The sequence below is a fragment of the Meriones unguiculatus genome, chromosome 14, assembly GCF_030254825.1.
Source record: "Meriones unguiculatus strain TT.TT164.6M chromosome 14, Bangor_MerUng_6.1, whole genome shotgun sequence".
Classification (NCBI taxonomy): Eukaryota; Metazoa; Chordata; class Mammalia; order Rodentia; family Muridae; genus Meriones; species Meriones unguiculatus.
Window position 1 is genome coordinate 2,595,332 of NC_083361.1, and position 21,986 is coordinate 2,617,317.

Genomic DNA, 21,986 nt, shown 5'->3' on the forward strand with positions numbered 1-21,986 from the left:
ATCTGTGAACTGACTTCTGTCACTGAGAAAGAGGGTTCCCTGACCCAGGCTGAGAGCAGCCAGGGCTCTGTGTAGAAAGAGAAATACTTAGAAGGCGGTTTGACAATGTGACCTTCCTGAAACCAACTAAACAACTACTTTAGCTAACACCTTTGGGACAGTTGGGTTTTCCCGCTGTGCTGGTGGCTGGCATCACCTCTCCGGAGGACCATGCCAGTCTTCTGCCTACAGGGACTCTCTTTGCCTTTCTCCCAATTCTGTGCAATGTCCCGAGGACACTCGACTCTGTCTGGCTTCCCATCTCCCTGCCAGGAGTGGGTAGTGGGTGTGGGTAGTGGAAAGGCTTGGTTATATGTTTCTATGATCATGTGGTGTCAGTCATGGCCTAACTTTGAGGCTTCCCTAGGAACTCTGGTATTGGGAGTAGCACAGGGACAGATATGTCCTTGCGATGTGGCAGCCGGATGCTGTTGGGCATTCCGTGTACTTCACCTGCCAGGGGCTCTGGGCCCACAGTTCTGGATCACCTACCGACTCCACATCTTCAGATTGTGACTGGGGACCCAGCCCTCCTCAGATATTAACTGTCGGGGCCTTCACACTAAAGTGTCCCAAATCCACAGCACACGCCCTGTGTAATCCAAACAAAACCCCCACACCCTTGGATTCTTTCCTAAACCCCAAATCCATGTCTGTGAAGCCCTGCCTCCGTCTGAGACCCTCAGTTCTCTATTTGGATGCTTCATAGGCAGATACAACTCTGTCTTCAGTTCTGGAAATGTCCTAATCCACACTTACGCAACCCTGGCACATTTCCTTCTGTCCTGGAATCCACTGCATGAAAACCAGCCCAGAGGTGACCCATCCTCTCTCCTTACTACCAGTGTCATAACCAAGGCACTTGCATGGCAGGGCAACCGTTGGGAGGAGAAACAAGATAATTATTAAACAGGAGCCAGAGCTGCCCTGCCAGCCTAGGGTATAAAGACACACTGTGCCAGTGATCACCATCTGCCTGTCCCGTCCACTGCCACCATGCTGGCCTCAGGGATGCTCCTGGTAGCTGTGCTGGCCTGTCTCAGCATCATGATCATAATGTCTGTGTGGAGGCAGAGGAGGCTGCTGAGGAAGATGCCTCCAGGGCCCACGCCTCTGCCCTTCCTTGGGAACTTTCTGGAACTGGACACAGAGAAGCTTTATGACTCCCTCTTAAAGGTAGTACTGGGCAGAGAGATGGGTGGGTCTGGGGTGTGGAGTATGCCTGGCATGGCTTGGATTCTGAGGCAGAGGACCAACGAGGTCAGGATGCAGACTTGGGTAGGGGAGGCTCAGGGTTGTGACAGCCAGATCTTGATGCATCTAAGTGCCAAACTCGGGACACTGGCAGCTCAAGGGATGTCGTCTCTGCTGTTCTCATCATGCCCTCAGATCAAGGAGCAGTACGGGCCTGTGTTCACCATCCATCTGGGGCCTCATCCTGTTGTGGTTCTGTGGGGGTATGATGCGGTGAAGGCGGCTCTGATGGACCAGGCTGAGGAATTCAGCGGCCGAGGAGAGCAAGCGTTCTTTGACTGGTTCTTCAAAGGCTATGGTGAGGAGGACAGCATGTGGGGGTTTGGGCCAGACAGATGTGTGTGGTGAGTTTTGCAGTTTTCCCTGAGTCAGCTGCACACTAGACCCCCTTTTTTCTGCTCTTTGATCCATTTATTCATGTGCTCTGTGGCCTTTTCTCAATTGTTTTCCAATTCTTATGTCCTTTTCTCCCTTCTGTGCTTCTCTACCTGCCTTCCTGGTCTGTCTTGATGAGTTGTCCTTCCCTGACCTTCCAAACTTTCAAAATTATTATTATTGTTGTTATTATGGGATTTTTAGGTCATGGTTTCTCTGTGTAACAGACCTGGCTATCCCCAAACTGTCTTTGTAGACCAGGCTTTCCTTGAAAGTGCAGAGATCTGCCTGCCTCTGCTTCCAGAGTGCGAGGATTAAAAAGGTGTGTGCCACTAGGCCTGGCTAAACTTTTTTTTATTGTTCAAATAAAAAAGTTTTGCAATATTTTTCTAATACACATATGTTCTCTCATGTCTGTGAGAATGAGCGTGTATGCATATGTGCATGTGTGTATGTGCAAACCAGTTTTGATTTTTATTTTTTTTAAGTTTTTTATTTAATTTTATTTTATGTGCATTCGTGTTTTGCTTGCATTTGTGTGTGCAAGGGTGTTGGATCCCCTGGAACTGGAGTTACAGACAGGTGTGAGCTGCCATTTGGTCCTGGGAACTGAACTCTGGTCTCCTGGAAGAGCAGCCAGAGCCTTAACCACCGAGCCATCTCCCCAGCCCCAGTGATGATCTTTAAGTCCACACAGGACTCTTGTGTCTTGTGACCTACACCCCTCCTTCTCTCGCTTTGGTTTTCTACTTGTTTGTCTATATTGCTGTCTATCCTACCACAACCTCTCCTTTAAACATTTGTAATATTTATTTTTATTCTAGTTTTGTTTTTTTGTATGTTTTTTTTTTTTTTCGTGCATGATGTCTGTACACCATGTGCCTTCTTGGTGTCCTCGGAGGCCAGAAGAGGGCATCAGATTCCCTGGGACTTATAAACTGCTATGAGCTAACACAGGGATTCTCAGATTCCAGCCCTTGTCATCTACATGGAAGCAGAGACTCCTCTCAGATATGCTGAACCGTCTCTCTGCCCCTTCTTCTTCTTTTTGTTGTCTCCCAGTGTTTCATGTCTCTGATGCTCAGTCTGAATATGGAGCTTTCTCAAGTTCCCCAGGCCCCGGTGTTCTTGCTCTTCCCTTTACCCATCTCTCCCCTCCTGTCCTTTGCACAGCCCCACACTTTCTAGGCTGTGGTCAAAGGTGCCCTGTGGTCCAGATGTCACTGTAACTGCTTCCTGTGTTTGTGCTTGGCTCCCCAGGCGTGGTGTTCAGCAGCGGGGAGCGGGCCAAGCAACTCAGGCGCTTCTCCATCGCCACACTGCGGGACTTCGGCTTTGGCAAGCGTGGCATCGAGGAGCGCATCATAGAGGAGACTAGCTTTCTCATACAGGCCTTTCGGGACACAGACGGTGAGGGTGGGGTCATGGAGTCCATGGGAAGGATAAGAGAGACACAGGTTCTGGGGAGTTTTGGGTTAAGACGGGCAGTGGGGACTTTGGGAAAGGCTCGGGAGTCTCTGGTGCTCAGGCTGCCCGTCTGGAAATCCAGCTGAGTCCTGCTTCACCAATCCTCCACTCTTTCAACCCTGGCCCTCCACGCAGGTGCTTGCATAGACCCCACCTTCTTCATGAGCCGAACAGTCTCCAATGTCATTAGCTCCCTCGTGTTTGGGGACCGCTTTGAGTACGACAACGAGGAATTCCTGTCACTGTTGGGCATGATGATGCGGAGCTTCCAGTTCACAGCCACTTCAGCTGGACAGGTAACCAGTTCAAGCCCCACCCTGGTCCCGGCCAAATGCTCCCACCGGGTCCTGGCACAGCCACCAATGCCTCCATCTGCCATGTTTCTCTGGACACGATCTTCTCAAATAGGACAACTAAGCAAAGAGCTCAAACCCTAAGGAAGGGGCCAATACAGAATCCCCATGGCAACTGACTACCTCAACAGATGCCAAGCCAATCAGAGTGCTGCTAGATGCGGCCCTCTACCCAGCCTCCATCCTGGGCAGCTGTCTGCTCTCCACTTACCTTAATCTCTGACAGTCGCTACTAAGCCCCTTTGGACGACTCCACACACAGAGCAGTGGCTGCGTCAGGTCCCCCGTACACACAGGAACATTTGTGCCCACAAAGTCCTACCCACTACAACTGTCTGACCTCCGTACACATCCTAAACCGGCCCACTGACATACCCAGACAGGGGCTGGGGAGACTCTTCTGTGCTCAAGGGCAAGGACTGCTCCTGCAGAGGACCAAGTGAATGGAAAAAAGAAATAAAAGGAAACATGGCTGGTCCTAGGTATGGTGGAAGAGAAAGTTCATTGTAGAGAGCATAGCCAGAGTCAGGGTCGTCTGAGAGAGTACAGAGTGGACCCTGAGCCATGGGGGGTGGGGGAAGCAGGAAGAGAAAAGAGAGGGGAGCAAAGAGGAATGAGGCCAGAAGCAGCCAGGAGGCCAAAAGGTATAAACAGAGGGGGTAACCAAAATGGATGGCTTACATAGGGAAGAGTAGCTAGGGGAAGGGCAGCCCAGCACTTGGGGTGAAGTTTAGGGGAAGGGGTGCAGTATGCCAGCCGGGAGGATTCTGTAACAGGCAGGGACTGAGGGGTGCAGGGATGCCCAGGTCTGATCTAAGGTGTTACTGGGAATCTCAGTCAGCCTCGTCCCAGTTTGAATACTAACACCAAGTTTAAGTGGCTCACAACCGCCTGTGACTCTAGCTTTAAGGGGACCCAACACCTTTGGCACCTGTGGCGCTCGCGCACATACATGCACACACACAGAGAGACAGAGACAGACAGACAGAGACAGAGATTCATGCACATAATTAAAGATAAAATAAGTATCAAAAATGCTTTTAGAAATATCCATACATGTGTTCCTGTTCACTCCACATAAGTGAGTGAAAACCTGAACAGTCACCCCAGCTGAGACCACGAACACCTGGATGATCATCTACCCCATCCCCCCAGAAGTGTCCTCCAACCAGGGCCACTCCACGAACCTTAGAGTGTTCAGGCATTGCACTTGAACACCCAAACACTTGCACCCAGGGCTTCTCTACTGTGATGCTGGACTACAGTCTCACTTAATGCCTACACGCATGCACAGCAACCCACAGCCCTAACCCAGTTATCTGGAAAGCTGTGCCAGCCTGCCCTTTCTGAGTGACTAGCTATCTGTGGGATTATCCCAACAGACACACTCAACAATGGCTCACCAAGTCGGCTTCCCACCTAACCTCATTTGAATATGTACATACTTAGATTTCTGCCTTTATCAGTCCTTACCCTAATATCCAATGCTTTGGGCACGTCCCAGCCCATCTTACCAAAATTCATGGGTAACATTCCTCACAACCGCCCTGTGGAAATGTAATTGTGCTCCCTTCAACCAGCAACTAAATACCTAGGAACCAGGCCAAGGCTTTGAAGCTTTTTATGCTCTTTCTCAAGACCTCTTCTCTTTGGGTCCTGACACTGACAGCTGTCCTCCCACCATTTCCTCTCCCCTTCCCCAGCTCTTTGAGATGTTTTCTTCTGTGATGAAGCACCTGCCAGGACCACAGCATCAGGCCTACAAGGAGATTCAGGGGCTGGAGGACTTCGTAGCCAGGAAGGTGGAGCAGAACCAGCGCACCCTGGATCCCAATTTCCCCCGGGACTTCATCGACTCCTTCCTCATCCGCATGCGAGAGGTGCGCCCATCGATATGGTGGATGGTCCAAAGCCTGGGGCTGGGGAAAGGGGCGGGAGCAGAAGGTCATGTCTATCAGCCCCCAGTCTCCTCACCCTCCCATCACTATTAATGCCACTGTCCCATCTACGGAGCCCTTATGAGGAGGACGAGTGTGTGCAAGCATGCACACCAACCACTCCATGGCACCACCAGGTGCCAGGCATCGCTTTGCAGTGTTTGACAGCATTCACTCACGTAGAACCAGTGCTGGCTTGGGAGCGCATTCCATTTTGACCCGAGGTCTAGAATTAGGAAACTGCAACCCAGAGAGGACAGGCTGCTTGTCTGCCATTGGTTGAAGAGCACTTGCTGCACAGGTGTGGGGATACGACTTTGAACCCCCAGAAGCCATGCAAAAAGCCATGCATGGCCATGGCTGCCAGTGAGCTCAGCACTGGAGGGCAGAGACACTCGGATCCTAGCAGCTCTCTGGACAGCCAGGTAGTTCAAGGCCAGACTGTCTCAAAGGAGTAAGGCCGAGACTGAAAAAGATGCTCAGTGCTCTCCTCCAGCTGCCTCAGTTTGCTCAAAAGTGTGGGCATCAGTGTGCACACATGTAGCCACAAGTAATCAGCACACATGCATGCACACACACACACACACACACACACACGAGGAATTTCCTCCAGGGGTCCCTTCAAATTGGGATGGAATAGGATGCTATCAGTCCAAATTCTGATTCTTTATTTCACAGAAACTGCTTCAAACTTTCTCCACCCCTTCATCTCTCTCTCTCTCCCTGTTCTTACTCCTCCTTCTCTCTCCTTTTTAAAAAATACTACTTCTATTTAATCAAATAGGAATTTTTCAGGAAAAGGACAGAGATTCACCCAGGGAAAAACGAAGGAAGAAGTTGTTTTGGAAAAGCCAGCATCCTAGTTCGTCAAGGTCTCTCTTTCCATCTTAAATCTGAACCTAAGATTAATGAATCCAGGGGAAACTCTGAAAGAGTGATAAATGGACTCAGCACAAATGCTCCTCTCCCTGTAGGAGAAGCAGAACCCCAAAACTCAGTTTCACATGAGGAATCTGTTGATGACCACATTGAACCTTTTCTTCGCGGGTACAGAGACGGTCAGCACAACCATGCGCTTCGGCTTCCTGCTGCTCATGAAGAACCCTGACATCGCAGGTAAGGCTACAGGGGTCAGGAAAGTGGAGGCCACAGACCCCCCCCCACCAACATGCTGAAAATTGGTTACCCTAACCCCCACTCTCTCAGATCTCTGGGTCCTCAGAAAGTCTCTGATGGGCAGAGAGGAAAGCACCTGTGCTGACAGGCTTCTCCAGATTTTTAATATCTTCTTCAAGGAACTCTGAGGAAGTGCAACAAATGGCAAAGCCATGAGGGGAGACTGAGGGGAAAGTGAGGAGTAGCTCTGCTGCAGAGGAGCAGTGGGCTGAGCAAGGGTTTCTGAGGAGCCCGGCTGTTGTCCAGGGCTTCTTTTGTGGGTCAGGAGGAGGAAGAGTCAGTTGCTAGGGACAAGGCGTGGGTGGTTTTGCAGTTTGATTGACAAGCTTGAGGTACATAAGCCTCTGTTACTGGGCGTGTCATTTCCTGTATGCATGTAGTTTTAGTTATGGGCTCGTCCCAATCCCATGCAGGCATAAGATGGCCAACCGGCTGTTTCCCCCAAAGTTCACTCACAGATACATTTTGACCTCCTATGTTTGCCTATCTTCTTTCTGCTTCATCATAAATACCTGTGTTAGGTAATGGTTTTGTAGTAGCTTTACTGCAGTAGGAATATCCAGAACATTTATCCTAACAGATCCTGATTGAACATTTTCTTTAGAAATCCCTAAAACTCTTGTCCTTTTTTACCTACAATGTTTGTTTTTTCCACAAGCAATTCCTGATGCTGAATCTGATTTATTACCTCTCCTAAAATTTTATTTTCCTTCTACTCTTATTTTCCTTCCTCAGCATGCACCTAAAACCCGTTCAGGCTGGGTTGGTCCACTGGCTCTAGTTCTGGGATATGTTCAACAATGTTGCTATGGTGATGTTCCAGGATGTTGGGATGGCTGTGACTGGTTGCCATGTTTAGAGAAGGGTTTTTCTGGAGCTGAACGCTGATGGGAGTCCTAGGGCGCTAACGTATCCCTGCAAAATGCCCATCTCAATTTGAGTCTCAACTAGCATTGAGAACAGTGGGAAGGCCTGAGCTGGTTTGTAAACTGCTCTTCTCAACCATACAAGGTCCCTGGCCTATCTTGGAAGGTTCTGTAAGTCTCTATTACAAAGTGATTCTGGTGAAGAGGACCCTGTTCCAGCACCACATATGGCCACCATCTACTGGGAATGGTCTCAACATGGCACCTGTAATTCCACACCATCATGTTTTTTGCATATTTAATCTACATTTCCTTTCTAGACTCTAAACATATATTTCTTTTCTCAGCCAAGATGCATGAAGAGATTGACCGGGTGGTTGGCAGGAACCGGCCCCCCAAATACGATGACCGGATGGAGATGCCCTACACTGAGGCTGTGATCCACGAGATACAGAGATTTGCAGACATACTACCTTTTGGGTTGTCTCGTAGTACCTATAAGGACATCATGTTTCAGGACTTCCTCATCCCCAAGGTGCTGCCCTGCCTAGACCAAAAGAGCCTTCAGTTCACTCCTCATGTCCCAGCAGTCTATCCCCACTCAGAGTTTTCTATACCACCCTTCCTTCTCAGTCAAACACTTGCTCCCTCAGAGCTGTCCTTCCCCAAGTCTCCTGAATCCTGGCTCTCCCTATTTTCCAGGGATCAGCCTTATGTTTAGCAAATTCCTATTGTAAGGACCAGGAGTCCATTTTGCTAGAACTTGTTACTTATGGTGAAGAGTCTCATGGTGCTGCAGACTGGCCCCATTGGGTACCCCGAGTCCACAGGAAAATCAGAGAATCCGGATATCAGGAAGGCACAGATAGGGGTAATGACAGAGACCACACCGTATAATGTTGGTTTGGATCTTCTGCGCTTTACTGAAGTCAAGCCAACACTGTTATAGTAATCTTACAAAGAAGCACCTGAAAGTTGACATACCCCCCGGAACATTTACAAAGTTTATATTTTACCTGAAAGAGTAACCTGGTAGAAGCAGTGTCTACAAAAATCTTGGCCTAACAGCCTCTTAAGCAGAGCAAACATAGAATTAGTGACTTGTTTGCCAATTTAGCAAGTAGAGGGCCAGGGCCTTGTTAAACATGTGGTCTGTTTACGTAGTTTATTGTTAGTTAATTAGGGGTTGTTAATAATCCTCTGAACTAGGTCAGCTAAAGATTTACAGTAACCCCCCTGGAGGTAAGCATTGAGGGAAATTCCTCCTGTTTGGCTTGCTAAAGATTTACAATCTTTCCTTTGAGATAAGATACTTGAGCTACCTGTCCATAAAACTTATAGTATAATACAAAACTTTTTGACCTCCTATGTTTGCCTATCTTCTTTCTGCTTCATCATAAATACCTGTGTTAGGTAATGGTTTTGTAGTAGCTTTATTGCAGTGGGAATATGCAGAGCATTTATCCTAACAGATCCTGATTAAACATTTTCTTTAGAAAGCCCTAAAACTCTTGTCCCTTTTTTACCTACAATGTTTGGTTTTTCCACAAGCAATTCCTGATGCTGAATCTGATTTATTACCTCTCCTAAAATTTTATTTTCCTTCTACTCTTATTTGCTAAAGCTTCTAGTGATATATTAGAAATGTTTCCTTGAATAGTTAATTGTACTGTTTCAAGAATCATAGAGAAACAGCAAAAAAGAAGCTCATCAATTCCAGTCTTGCATCTGAGAAAGGATTATAAGAGCACGTCATATTTCAATAGGGTATTTTTGCCAGGGACTTCCAGGGAGCCAATTCCCATAGGAAACATATCTCCTCGTCTGTTTGCATAATTTTATGCTTGCATAACAAATTTTTATGCTACACAGACGGTTTCTGGAGTTAGTGTAGCATCATGGCCTCCAAACAGCCGTCGGAGACACACAAACCCCAAACACTCTGTCTCAGGGAGTGTGACCTTCCTGGTCCCACAACCTCCGGAACTGAGAGGCACAAGCTTGCTCCTTTCCCTAACATTCTGTTCCACAAGGTACAAACTGTGTCTCTCAAGTGACCTTTCTCAGAAAACAGGAACTACAACTTCTCCAAAAGAACTGTCCCCGGGATGTTAACCTCACATTCCCTGACACCTCTCCCTCAGCAAACTCCATCTTCTGCTTCTCCTCTTCCAATCTTGTGAGCTCTGAGGATGCTCATCTCTCATGCTGTTTTCTCAGTCCCCCTGCTCCTCTCTTTCAGGGCACTGATGTGTGGCCTGTACTGAGCTCCGTGCTGAAAGACCCCAAGTTCTTCTCCAAACCCAACGACTTTAACCCCCAGCACTTCTTGGATGACAAGGGACAATTTAAGAAGAGCGATGCATTTATGCCCTTTTCCATTGGTAAGATGCTCCTGCTCCCAGTCACCGGGGTAATGCTTTCTGGTTCCCATCTCAGAAGAGTAGGCTTGTAACTACCTCCCCCTTGGACCTTACTGTTGGAGTCTACCTTCCAGCCAACCAAGTGGACTTGGGCCAGAGGAGAGGCATGTTCAAACCGTTTTCAGAGATGGGAAGAATCAAGGGCAGTCTGAGTCTGAGTTCTTCCCCAGCTCACACAGATAGGTCTTTACACTCTTTTGGAGGTGAGAGCAGAGCAGAGCACATTTGGGGGTCTGATTCTTGGAGGAGTATGCAGATTTCCTATTGTACCAGCCTGTCATGGCTCACCTCTTCTCACATACACAGGAACAGAGACTCAGAGAGGTCACTCAGACTGCAGCGCTGCAATGCTTCTCCCTGGGGGGTCCAGCTGTGGGCCTGGTATAGGGTGAGGCAGCAGGGAAATTCATTTCGCTTCCATCCTCTACTCCCCTTCCCTCCTCTCCAGGAAAGCGGTACTGTTTTGGAGAAAAACTGGCTAAGATGGAGCTCTTCATCTTCTTCACAGCCATCATGCAGAACTTCAGCTTCAAGTCCCCACAGGCGCCCCAAGACATAGATGTGTCCCCACAATATGTCGGCTTTGCCACAATCCCACGCAAATTCACCATGAGCTTTCTGCCTCGCTGAGCCAGGACTCTGTGGGGTGGAGGGAGTGAGCATGCCCAGAAAGAGGTCAGGGTTAATAGGGTTAGAAATAAAGGACAACATGAAAAGCAGATGAAAGTCTAGGGCCACCTTCCTGAAGACAGGTTCTTCAAAGGTGGGATGAGAGGCTGGGAAATCTGTCCCAAGTATCTGATAGTCATAATTAAATTTACTGTTGATTGTGCAAGAACTCTGCATGGATTTCATTGGAAAAGCAACACACCGTCTCCTCTCTTAGTACTCAGAAACCTACACGGGAAGAGAAATTGTATTCATGTATATTTTACAAAGTGACAAGATTGGGGTTCAGAATGTTCAAGTCATTGGCCTGGCTTGAGATCATTCCTGTAATTCCATCACTTTGGGCATCTGATGCAGGGTGATTGCCACAAGTGTAAGGCTAGTCTCAATAAAAAAAAAAAAAAAAACTTTTAGGAAGGATAGTTGACTAGTATTTTTGTGTGGTCAGTTGAAGAAAACTGTTAACTCCATTCAAAATGGAAGGCCACAAGGCATGACAGATCAGCTGAGATCACAGAGGAACTGAAGGCTGATGCACCAGAACCAGAAAGTTCAACTGAAAACAGTGCCAGCTGTATGATTCCCCAGCAGGAGGAGGGAAGGCAGAGGCCTCATTCAATTGCAGCCTAGATACACAGGAAACATGAAAAGGTCCATCTGAATTCAAGGATACTGAAGCGGGTGAGAGGTCAGATGAGGATATCAAAAGTTTACCAGAAAAATGATTAATGACCTTAAAAAGGATATGATTGACAAGTGGAGGAAGGAAATCAATGTGGTACTTGTTGGTATAATGTTCTTTTGAAATGTATACACCTTATCCTTGTTCATTCAAATGCTGATTTCTCCCCCCCCCCCCACACACACACACTCTTATTTCAATCTGGATATTGCACTGTGATACTGTGAGCATCCTGTCTCAACTGTGTGTAAACAGGCCAAAATAAAACAACCAGCCACAATGTTGTGCAAATGGAGGGGCCAGAGAGCAGGAAATGAATGGGAGAAGGGGTGAGGAGAGAGAGAGGAAAGGGAGCTGGAGAACAGATCTTGGAACTACGTGGAGATGGACTGGACATAATATTTTACAAAAAGCAAGTGTAATGGATAAAATCTAAATGTTAGGAAACTATGAGAGCTTGAAGGTTTAGGAGGGAGTAACTATTGCCCAGAATTGTGTTCTAGGTCAACTAAATAAACCCAGTCTCTGTTTGGTGATTTGGTTATACAGCTGTTAGGTTTAACATTACCAGAAGATATATCAATATCTTATATCAATATCAATATCAGAATTACCAGAAGATATATCAATAGAAAATATTAATAGATTCCTACAATAAATGGTGCTCAACTAACCTAAGTATCCACACCCTTTAAATCATACTTTATCATAATTTGGTGGGGGAATAAGCTCCCAGAGATAAACCCAAAGTTGACCTATAAGAACTCACAGGTCAATTACTATCTCTTTAAGAGAGACTCTTTTTTTAATTTTTTATTAATTACACTTTATTCATTTTGTATCCCCCCATAATCCTCCCCTCCCGATCCCACCCTCCCTCTCCTTTCTGCATGTATGCCACTTCCCAAGTCCACTTAGGTTCTCCTCTCCTTTCTGATCTTAGTCTATCAGTTCTCATCAAAAGTGGCTGCATTGTCCTCTACTGTGGCCTGGTAAGGCTGCTCCCCCCTCAGGGGGAGGTGATCAAAGAGCAGGCCAATCAGATTATGTCAGAGGCAGTCCCTCTTCCCATTACTATGAACCCACTTGGACACTAAACTGCCATGGGCACCATCTGTGCAGGGGTTCTAGGTTATCTCCATGAATAGTCCTTGGTTGGAGTCTCTGGGAAGTTCCCTGTGTTCAAATTTTCTTGTTCTGTTGCTCTCCTTGTGGAGACCCTGTCCTCTCCAGCTCTATTTCCCACTTCTTACATAAAATTCCATTCACTCTGCCCAACAGTTGGCCATCAGGCTCAGAATCTGCTTTGATAGTCTGCAGGGCAGAGGATTTCAGAGGCCCTCTGTGGTAGGATCCCACCCAGGAACAAAAGACAGCCTCCTGTGGGCAGACCTGAGACTTACAGAACAAAACTGGCTGCTGCTGCAGTTTAACTGAGGGGTAAACAAGCATGGCTCTTTTATACTGTGGCTGGCTCAACTGGCTCAGCACCACAGCCATGACAGTAAAGAAAGGAACTGAAGGCAGACAGACCTTGACAGAATTTGGCCTAAACTGCATCTAAAATAAAAAAAAAAAAAAATTACCATGGCAGAGGGTGTGTTAATCGCTTTGGTTTTGTTTTGGCTGTCATAGTCATGGATCTGGTTGCAATATGTTTAATGGCGTTCGTTCTTCTCCAGCTTTCTCCAGTAAAGTTGAAGGAGAAAATGGGGGAAAAAAACAAGCATTGGGGTACTAAGTTACAGAGAAGAAAAAGGGCACTCTTCCTAATAATTAGATTAGTAACGGCTAAAATCCAAAGCTCTCTGGTTGCAAGATACTTGTCAGCTCTTTCTGGTAAGGGCCCGCCAATTCACTGAAACATCAATAAAAATAACCAACTGGGCTTTGTTTGTTACAGTGTAAATTGGCACAACTGACCCCAAACTTAAAAATTTCTTGTCTCTTTGTTTGATTTTCCTTTAAGGCTTTGAGTTACAATGATACTGATTTGAAAAAAAAAAAAGTATATATATTTGAACAAATTGATGAAGGATGGTAACTCCTGCTGTTTAGCCATTTGCAGAGATACTCTAAGATTCAAAATGACAAAATTTTCATTAAGGTTACCATGTAAATTCTTTTTTCTTAATAATACATGTTATGTCCTTACTGTTTTAAAGGTTGGAGTCACAACAATTTTAGGTTTATGAAAAGAGAGATAATGTCACACTGCTCTGAAAACTGCCTTATCTTTTTAAAGGTGAGATATTTTCACAGGGGAAAAATATTGGTCATGCCTGTGTAAAAAAGACACAAGAGGCTTAAAGTTGGCAAAGTACATAACAGCACAGTTTAGTCCTAAAAACTCAAAAATTATATTCATATGTTTAGGGGATCTCAGGTCTCAGGTCTAGCGGATCTCAGGTCTAACCTCAGGTCTACGGGATCTCGGGTCTAGGGCATTTGACTTCAGGCACCTCTACTCATACATATGCACATCATTAAAAGTAAAAACAACAAAACGAATATTAAGAGTTTTTAAAAAAAATAGAGTCCTCTGATTCTGTTGCTGGCCTTTGGATCCCTTTCCCCTAACTGGGTTGCCAATTCTAGCCTCAATAGGAGAAAATGCACCTAGTCCTGCTGCAACTTGATATGCCAAGGTGGGTTGATATCCGTGATAGATCTCTCCTTCTCTGAGGAGGTTTGAGGGAGGAACTGAGAGGAGAGGAAGGAAGGAAAGCTCTGATTGGGATGTAAAGTAAATAAATAAGTCAATTAATGGAAGGGAAAAAGAAAGAATGCATACCTGAAAAGGTGAAAGAAAAAGTAGAGTTGATGTGTGTTGCGATCCAGCCAAGTAACACTCTTTCCCTGAGACAAGTCCCATGCTCATTGGATATTGCCACTGACAGCTCTCTTTCCATCCTTTCTCCCTCACCCACAGCTCTACGACATGTTCCATTCAGTGATGAGGTACATGCCAGGACCACAGCAACAGATCATCAAGTACACGCAGGAACTGGAAGAGTTCATGATAAGGAAAGTGAAGCAGAACCAGAGTACCCTGAACCTCAATTCCCCATGGAACTTCATTGACTCCGTTCTCATCCACATGCAGGAGGTGATCCCAGCACTGGGGGATGGAGGTCTGCAACCAGGTAGCTGGGAATCACTTTAGAAAAGAAGGAAGAGCCCATCCAGCCCTGTGATGAGCCTCACAGTCCAGTCATGGCTAACCACACCAGTTAGCTGTTGAGCCTGGGAGCCCTCTCCATGGGGACTGTTGGCTCCTGACCCCGGAGGACAAAGGGAGCAGATGTGATGAATGGGGAAGGGGAAGAGGGAGAAGAAGGGTTTAGACAGTGAATATAACAGAATAGCTTTCTGAGACCAGTCTCAGCAAGATTCTTCAACTTTATTCCAGGTGAACAAAGGCTACATAGTTCTTGGGAAATGGGTGGAGGGTTCCCAGGGCAGATGTGCACCATTGGCAGGAGTTTGAAGTGCCAGGAGAGCTTTATTTGCATTTGGCAGCACAGTTCTATCATATGAACAGGAACACAGTACCTAATTATCCTGTGGGTAAGCAGGGGGAAACTGTGCCAAAGGCCAGGATCCAGATATGGTTAGAGGTGTCTGTCCCTACAGACACTCCAGATGAGGTCAGGTGGAGACAAAGAAGCCCCTGCTGAGAAAGGGAGTCCTCCACTCTGCACCAAGCTTGGGAGAGGTGTCCAGACATGATGGACTGCAACCTCAACAAGCCGAGTTTTCCAACATTGCGCCTTATCCAAGCCAGGACATGGGCAAGCAAATCATTATACCAACTGATATTCCAGCATTCCCCTGTCAGACACTGTCCTCATTCTGCTAGACGCCTGTTTGGAACCCCTTGAAGCTACTGAAGAAGATTCTGTGGAGACTAAATCTCACAAATAAGGAGACTTTGCCCAGAGTTTCTAAGTGACCAGCCGGACATCATGCAGCCAGGAAACTGTACACACCCCACACATACGGGTTGACTCTAAGGCTTTTGTTATTAGCCACCACGTTCTCCAGCATTTCACATCCCAGTTATGAAATGCACATAGACATATATGAGTGCTGCGGGCAACATGAGTTTATTACATGGCATAAAAGTGCTCCACAGCAGCCGTGCATGTTGGCACACTCCTGTAATTCTAGCAGTTGAGGACGTAGAGGTAGGTGGATCTCTGTGAGTTCGAGGCCATCCTGGTCTACAAAGTGAGTCTAGGGCAGCGGAGCTACACAGAGAGACCCTGTCTCAAAAAAACCAAACTAAAAAACAACAACAGCAACAGAAGAGTGCTTCACATCTGGAAGAAAGGACTTGGAATTCTGTAGAGCTTGAAGATCTATAGACCCCTCACATTCTAACTGTCCAACCATGAAGAGTGAAATCAGAATGATAGCTACAGGACAGACAGTTGACATGACAGAGAAACAAGCAAAACTCATGTAAACCCAAGACTCTGCACATGACCTCGAGATTAGGCTTTCCACCTCTGGTCTGGACCCTTCGAGAGCTGGGTCCAAAGAAAACTCTAGAAGTGGTGCCCATGGGGTCCCCCTCCTCCTTGAGAAACTTAGTCTGCAGTTGACAGCTGAGAGGAAAGAGGAAATCCTATTCCTTGGTGGTGGGGCTACCATGAAATTTCTCTTTCTCAAGTAAACAAACAAACAAAAAAACCAAAACCAAAACCAAAACAAAACTGTATTCACCTGTACTCATGCAGCCAACCCTAATTATAAGCAGTTGGCCACACAAAAGAAGAGGTCATAATCGGAGGGAGGCTCATGAGGAATAAGAAAGGGTTCAATGGAGGACAAAAGGAAAAAGGGAAGTTAACAGGGGAATATGTTCAAAGTACATATCACATATATGTCTAAAAAATGAGGACCCAAGGTTCAGTGGGTGTGGAAAGAGGTTCATCTGGGAGGGTTTGGGGAAGGGTGTGAATGTGCTCACAATACAATAAAGGAAGTCCTCAAAGAATTAATAACATATTTATAAAAGAACAACTAAAGGTTTTTAGAAAGTTAAAACCTTAACATCCCCAAGGGGGTGAGAGCTGATGAATGGATTTGTGTTTCCTCTCTCTGTAGGAGAAGAAGGACCTCAGTTCAGAGTTTCACATGAAGAACCTGGTGATGACATCACTAAGCCTGTTCTTTGCCGGGTCTGAGACCGTCAGCTCCACGCTGCGCTATGGCTTCCTGCTGCTCATGAAGCACCCGGATGTGGAGGGTGAGGCTGGTGTGGGGCAGGGAAAGTTGGGAACCCCAGATGTTCCAACCTCTTCCAAGTTGACCACAATGACTCCTACCTCTCCCAGGTCCCTGAATGCTCAGACATGCCCTGTTATGCAGAGACAGGGGCATCTTAAACGCATAAACAGAGATCTCACTAGCAATTAAAATATGATACATCTCTGCACTGATTTCCCACTGGCTGTCAGATTCCTGCTCTCTGGTCCATGCCCTGATACTCTTCCCTCCCCCACCATGGTTCTGTTGTGAAAAGGATAGAGAGGTATGGAGATATGTTTCAAATGGACTATATGCATGCCATTTACAGAGACATGCAGCAATACAGTTTTACACATTTAAACCATTGCACCTGTTCTGAGGCCCCTGGGATCTTAACCACATCCCCTCTCCCCTTGTACTCCAGCCAAGGTCCACAAGGAGATTGAGCGGGTGATTGGCAGGAACCGACAGCCCCAGTATGAGGACCGCCTGAAGATGCCCTACACCGAGGCTGTGATCAATGAGATCCAGAGATTTTCTAACTTTGCTCCCTTGGGCATTCCTCGAAGGATTACCAAGAACACCACATTCCGTGGCTTCTTCCTCCCCAAGGTGCAGCCGTACCCTCCAGTTCTCTTCCTGGGCCTCAGTGCCCCTTTCCAGCTATTGCTGTACAACCCACTCTGATTCCTCCAATCAAAGATTTCCCCGACTACCACCTCAGTCTTGCCAGGACCCTCTCAGTAGATCACTGTCACCTCTCCTAGACTTGGTGGCCTGGGAGATTCATCCACATATCCCCCACTTCTTGTCTCACTGCTGGAACTCCAAGTTCTACCTGCTCTTCTGCCTTGATAGCCTCCAGTCCCTCAACCCCTGGGCTGGAGGCAAAGATCTTGTGTCACTCTGACAGCCTGCCTCAGGGCATGAACCCCCTTGATCTCAGTATCCTACCACAGGCAACACATATCTCATCCCTTCAAAACTGAAATTCCCTAATGCCCCTCCTTCAGAGGACCCCCAACCCTGCACCTTCCAGTTCTCCGCACCTGGCGCCTTTGCACTCCTGGGAGGTGCTATCTCCATCACTCCACTTCTCGAATCTCCTTCCTTCTCTCTTCCAGGGCACTGAAGTGTTCCCTATACTAGGTTCTCTGATGACAGACCCAGAGTTCTTCCCTGGTCCCAAAGATTTCAACCCCCAGCACTTCCTGGATGACAAGGGGCAGCTGAAGAAGAACGCTGCTTTTCTGCCCTTTTCCACAGGTAAGGAAACACTGGGTCACTAGTGCTCACACCAAAGGGAACTCATGTCAGCTTCCCTCGCTGTGATGCGGCCTAGCCTCATTCTCCTGCACCAAGTCCTTTTGGAACCTAACTTCCAGTCAACCATGTGCAACCCCTGATCCTCCCAAGCACAAGCATCCGGACACAGGTCAAAGTATCAATGGGATCAAGGATAACTTTCAGAGATGAGGAAAAACCAAAGCGCAGACCGAGTCTGCCAGCTTCCCCAGCTCATGCTCATACAAGGAATTCTTCAGACTCTTGGAAAAAGGGGACAACATCCAGGTGGTGGTGGTTCATGCCTTTAATCTCAGCAGAGGCAGGTGGATCTCTCAGTTCAAAGCTACCCTTGTCTACAAAGTGGGACTAGGACAGCCAGGGCTACACAGAGAAACCCTGCCTGGAAAAAATTAGAATACACAGACAGACAGATAGACACATACAAACGTACATACATACATGAGGCAACAGCTAAGCATCCACATTTGGGAGCATAATTGGTACAAGAAGCACCTGGACTTCCCTTTGCAACAACCCACGTCCTGTATAGGGAAACTGGGAAGGGGGAGGTTTAAATCTTCCGTGTTCATTTTTTATGCTCCAGGGCTGCAGCCCCCTTCTCCCTACGAGAATGCAGCTGTGCACCAGGTACTGAGGTGTGGTGGCAGTGAGAACTACCTTCACTTCTGAGCTCCTTCTTTCTCTCCTCTTCAGGAAAGCGGATCTGTTTGGGAGATGGCCTGGCTAAGATGGAGCTCTTCCTCTTCCTCACCACCATCTTGCAGAACTTCCGTTTCAAGTTCCCAAAGAGGCTTGAAGACATCGATGAATCTCCCAAACCCTTGGGATTTACAAGGATCATACCAAATTACACCATGAGCTTCCTCCCCATCTGATTCTGGGTTGAAGCAAGGTGGGGCAAGAGGGAGGGGGACACTGGAGTAGAGCCAGAGTGAAGGGAGAAGGGGAAAACTGCACGTTAAGAAGAGATCACATGCAGAGAAGAGGCAGAAAAGACTACTCACTTTGCTAAAATTGTGACGGTAATAAAAACATGCAGTGGACAGTGGTAACAGCAGCTGCCACTCACTGAGCAAGGATTTGGGTTGTTTGTCAGCTCTTGGAATGTTGCCCCATCACCCAGCATTCAGTACTTTAAACAAGAGCAGTCCCCAAGCCCAGTGTGTAGCTCACAAAGGAGGAGCTTAGAAATCTGAGTCTAAGCTGAGGTTTAAAAGACTCCGGTTAGCTCGGCTCAGGGCACTGGGACTTTATCCTCAGCATTCAGGAGGGAGAGGAAGGTGAGTCTCTAGGAGGCCAGCCATAATTATATACCTTGACTCAAAAAAACAATATGCCAACCAGAAGGGACATAGTTTAAACTGAGTTCTCACAGACCATAAGAGTCCAGCAGGTACTTAAACACAGATCTGGAGCCACAGTCTTTTGCTCAGGTTTTTGTTATAGTTGTTTTGTTGTTTATTTTTGTTTTGTACATCTGTCTGTCTGTTTGGGGTATTTTACTTACATTTATTTATGAGTGTGGGTAGTAGAACATGCCAAGGCTCACGTTTGGAGACCAAAGGACACCTTCTTGAAGTGTTTTCTCTTCTTACAATATGTGGGTCTCAGGACTTGAACTCGGATTGTCATTCTTGACAGCGAGCACTTTTACCTACTGAGCCATCTAACTGCCCCCTGTGGGCAATTTCTTAATGTCATCCTTTCCTCAACTGAAACATCAGGGACTTGGGATATTATAGCACATCCTGAATAATCCCGTCTGAGGTGTTTTATTCCCACAGCCCTGGCAGGCAACTGATTAAGCTCCAACACACACTTTCCAACAGTCTAGCTTTCTCATATACACCTTGATCACTGGGGCACGTGTGCCCTACCCCCTGAGGCAAGTGAGGCTACTGTGTCTGGCTCAGTGACTCTGAGAGATGGGAATAGAAACACCTTGACAGAAATCCAGGAGAACAATGAATTATCACAGATCAGCGAGGACGTGCCCATCCATGGATGAAGTGGCCCATTCTTCTCAGCCACATGCTCATATTCTCTGCATGGGTTTCTGAAGGAGAGGTCTCTGGAGCTCAGCTAAAGGGCTTGGATAAAAAGCCATAGAATCTCTTGCCTGCTCCCTCATGAATCAGTGTAAAACTATAAGAGACAAGATACATGGCACCATCTGAACAGCTGGATACATCTGCCTGGGACCCATTTGCTTCATAAAGCATATGCTGCATACAGGGATGAAGAGATATCTAAGAACATTAGATTGTCAGTTGTGATGCTTACTCTTGGTTGTCAAGTTGACCACATCATCAATTTACTAAAACTCAAGGGCTGGGCATACCTCTGAGGGGTTTTTCTTGATTGAATCATTTGAAGTGGGAAGACCCATTCTAAATCCAGGGCTTTGGAGGTAGAAAGATTCACCTTAAATATGAGCCATGCCTTCTATGGAAGCCTATCTGAGAAACAGGGAATAAGGAAGCTCTTGCTCTTTGCCTTCTTGTCCTCACTCTCTCTGACAAGTCTATCCCTTCACTGGCATGAAAGCCTACTTCTTTGGGATTCCATCACATACTGAAGACCTGCTAGGGACATCCAGACTCTTGAAATAAACAAGTACTGGATTCACTGACCCTTTGATAGTAGACAGCCATTGTTGGATTAGCTGGACCACAGCCCGTAAGCCATACAGGCTTACATATATATACATAAACATGTATTTATTAGATATCTAATTCATATGTATTTATATAATATAGAGGTATAGATAGAGAGAAAGAGAGATTTATTCTATCAGTTCTGTTTCTTTAGAGCAGTGGTTCTCAAACTCCCTAATGCTGAGAAACTTTAATATGATTCCTTGTGTTATGGTGACCATAAGATTACTTTGTTGCGAATTCATAATTGTAATTTTGCACTGTTGTGAAATGTAATGTAAATATCTGATATGCTGGACATCTGATATGTGACTCCTGTAAGGGTTGTGACCTACAGGTTGAAAATAACTGGTCTAGAGACCCCTGACTAATATATAAGAGATTCTGGAGCAAAAGAAGTGTAAGTGTTGGAGGGGGGGCTAAGATGGCGGCGCCGGGAGAACACTGTGTCTGAGAAGCGGGACAACACACTCCGTGCAGCGACCAGGAGACTGAACTCTGGGCCCTAAAACAACAGCTATCGTGTTTCCCAGGTGAGGGGAGGCTCCCACGGCGTGGGAATCGGTCAGGTCCATCCACTCTCGGGCCGCACAGCCAGAACCCGGAAGAGAACCCGAGTAATGCGGGCTTTGGGTCTCCAGGCTGGTGCCACAAGCCTGCGTGTCCCGATCACTTTCCCAGGCTGATTGGTGGGCACAAGGGTGCCAGAGCATAGTCCCAGTCACACACACAAAAAAAAAAACCCATGGGGAAGCAAAGTTGCGAGACTGGTCACAGGTCACCCAGTCTTTCCCTGGAAGGTCTTGCTGACCTCGGGTACCCGCCGCCCATGGAGAGCAGCTGCACGCCCAGCTCAAAATCCCTACTCCCTCTTGGGAGGAGGCAGGAGGCGGCCAGCAGAATCTGCCACAGACCACATTGTCTGTACCCCAACCTGAGATTGGGGCAGAGAAAACCCAATCCTTTCGGGCACTCCCCCAAACGCTGCCATAACCCTGCCGCGGCAGAGCGGAAGGATAAAGAGGCGCACAGTGGCTTCACAGTGCTGGAACTCCAGTGCTGCCGGCTGCTCCTAGCAAACAAACTACAGCTCGGGATCTGGGACTGTGGACATTCTACATGTCCTGAGATTCTCCTGGGTCCAGCGCAATAAGGTCTAGCAGCAAGTTCTATCACCGGCGCACCCCCGACCCCTGGCAGAGAAACCCTGGCTCAGGATCGGACTGAGAAGCCCCAACCCCTTCTGGCAATCCCCTGAGAGCACCTCCATAAACTTGCCCTAGCGGAGGGGAAGGTCAGAGGGGAAGGACAGAGAGAAAGCCTGCCAAGAACATAGCACCCTCTCTCCAGCTCACCCAGCGGCCCCTAGCAGAGAAACCCAAGCTCTGGATCTGAGGACACTCAACCCTACCCGGTACTCTTTCAGGATCAGCAAACATAGGTTCTACCACCAGGCTGCTTCTGGCAGAGAGATCTGGGCCCGGGATCTGGGATTGAGAACACTCAACCTAACTCTTTCCC

The 21,986-nt window shown here is 47.2% G+C and overlaps 1 protein-coding gene across 2 annotated transcripts; it reads left to right on the forward strand.

The window, feature by feature from the left end:
* The first annotated feature begins 994 nt into the window (after positions 1–994).
* On the forward strand, positions 995–18,887 carry LOC110542752 (cytochrome P450 2A8). Of its 2 annotated transcripts, none has more exons than XM_060366494.1 (9): positions 995–1,215; positions 1,429–1,591; positions 2,929–3,078; positions 3,271–3,431; positions 5,192–5,368; positions 6,400–6,541; positions 7,815–8,002; positions 9,710–9,851; positions 10,339–10,728. In XM_060366494.1, the coding sequence occupies exons 1-9, from the start codon at positions 1,036–1,038 to the stop codon at positions 10,518–10,520; spliced, it is 1,485 nt and encodes a 494-aa protein (XP_060222477.1). In that variant the 5' UTR covers positions 995–1,035; the 3' UTR covers positions 10,521–10,728. The 2 variants fall into 2 exon arrangements, with proteins under 2 accessions (XP_060222477.1, XP_060222478.1); XM_060366495.1 differs by lacking the exons at positions 5,192–5,368; positions 6,400–6,541; positions 7,815–8,002; positions 9,710–9,851; positions 10,339–10,728 and adding exons at positions 14,174–14,350; positions 16,357–16,498; positions 16,925–17,112; positions 17,625–17,766; positions 18,502–18,887 and having other exon boundaries at positions 996–1,215.
* The last annotated feature ends 3,099 nt before the right edge of the window (positions 18,888–21,986 follow it).

Excerpts from the sequence above, each read along its gene's own strand:
- LOC110542752 (XM_060366494.1), top strand. The coding sequence starts at position 1,036 with ATGCTGGCCTCAGGGATGCTCCTGGTAGCTGTGCTGGCCTGTCTCAGC. Across the intron at positions 6,542-7,814 it reads GAAGAACCCTGACATCGCAG|CCAAGATGCATGAAGAGATT; the intron begins GTAAGGCTACAG and ends TTCTTTTCTCAG. Across the intron at positions 8,003-9,709 it reads AGGACTTCCTCATCCCCAAG|GGCACTGATGTGTGGCCTGT; the intron begins GTGCTGCCCTGC and ends CCTCTCTTTCAG.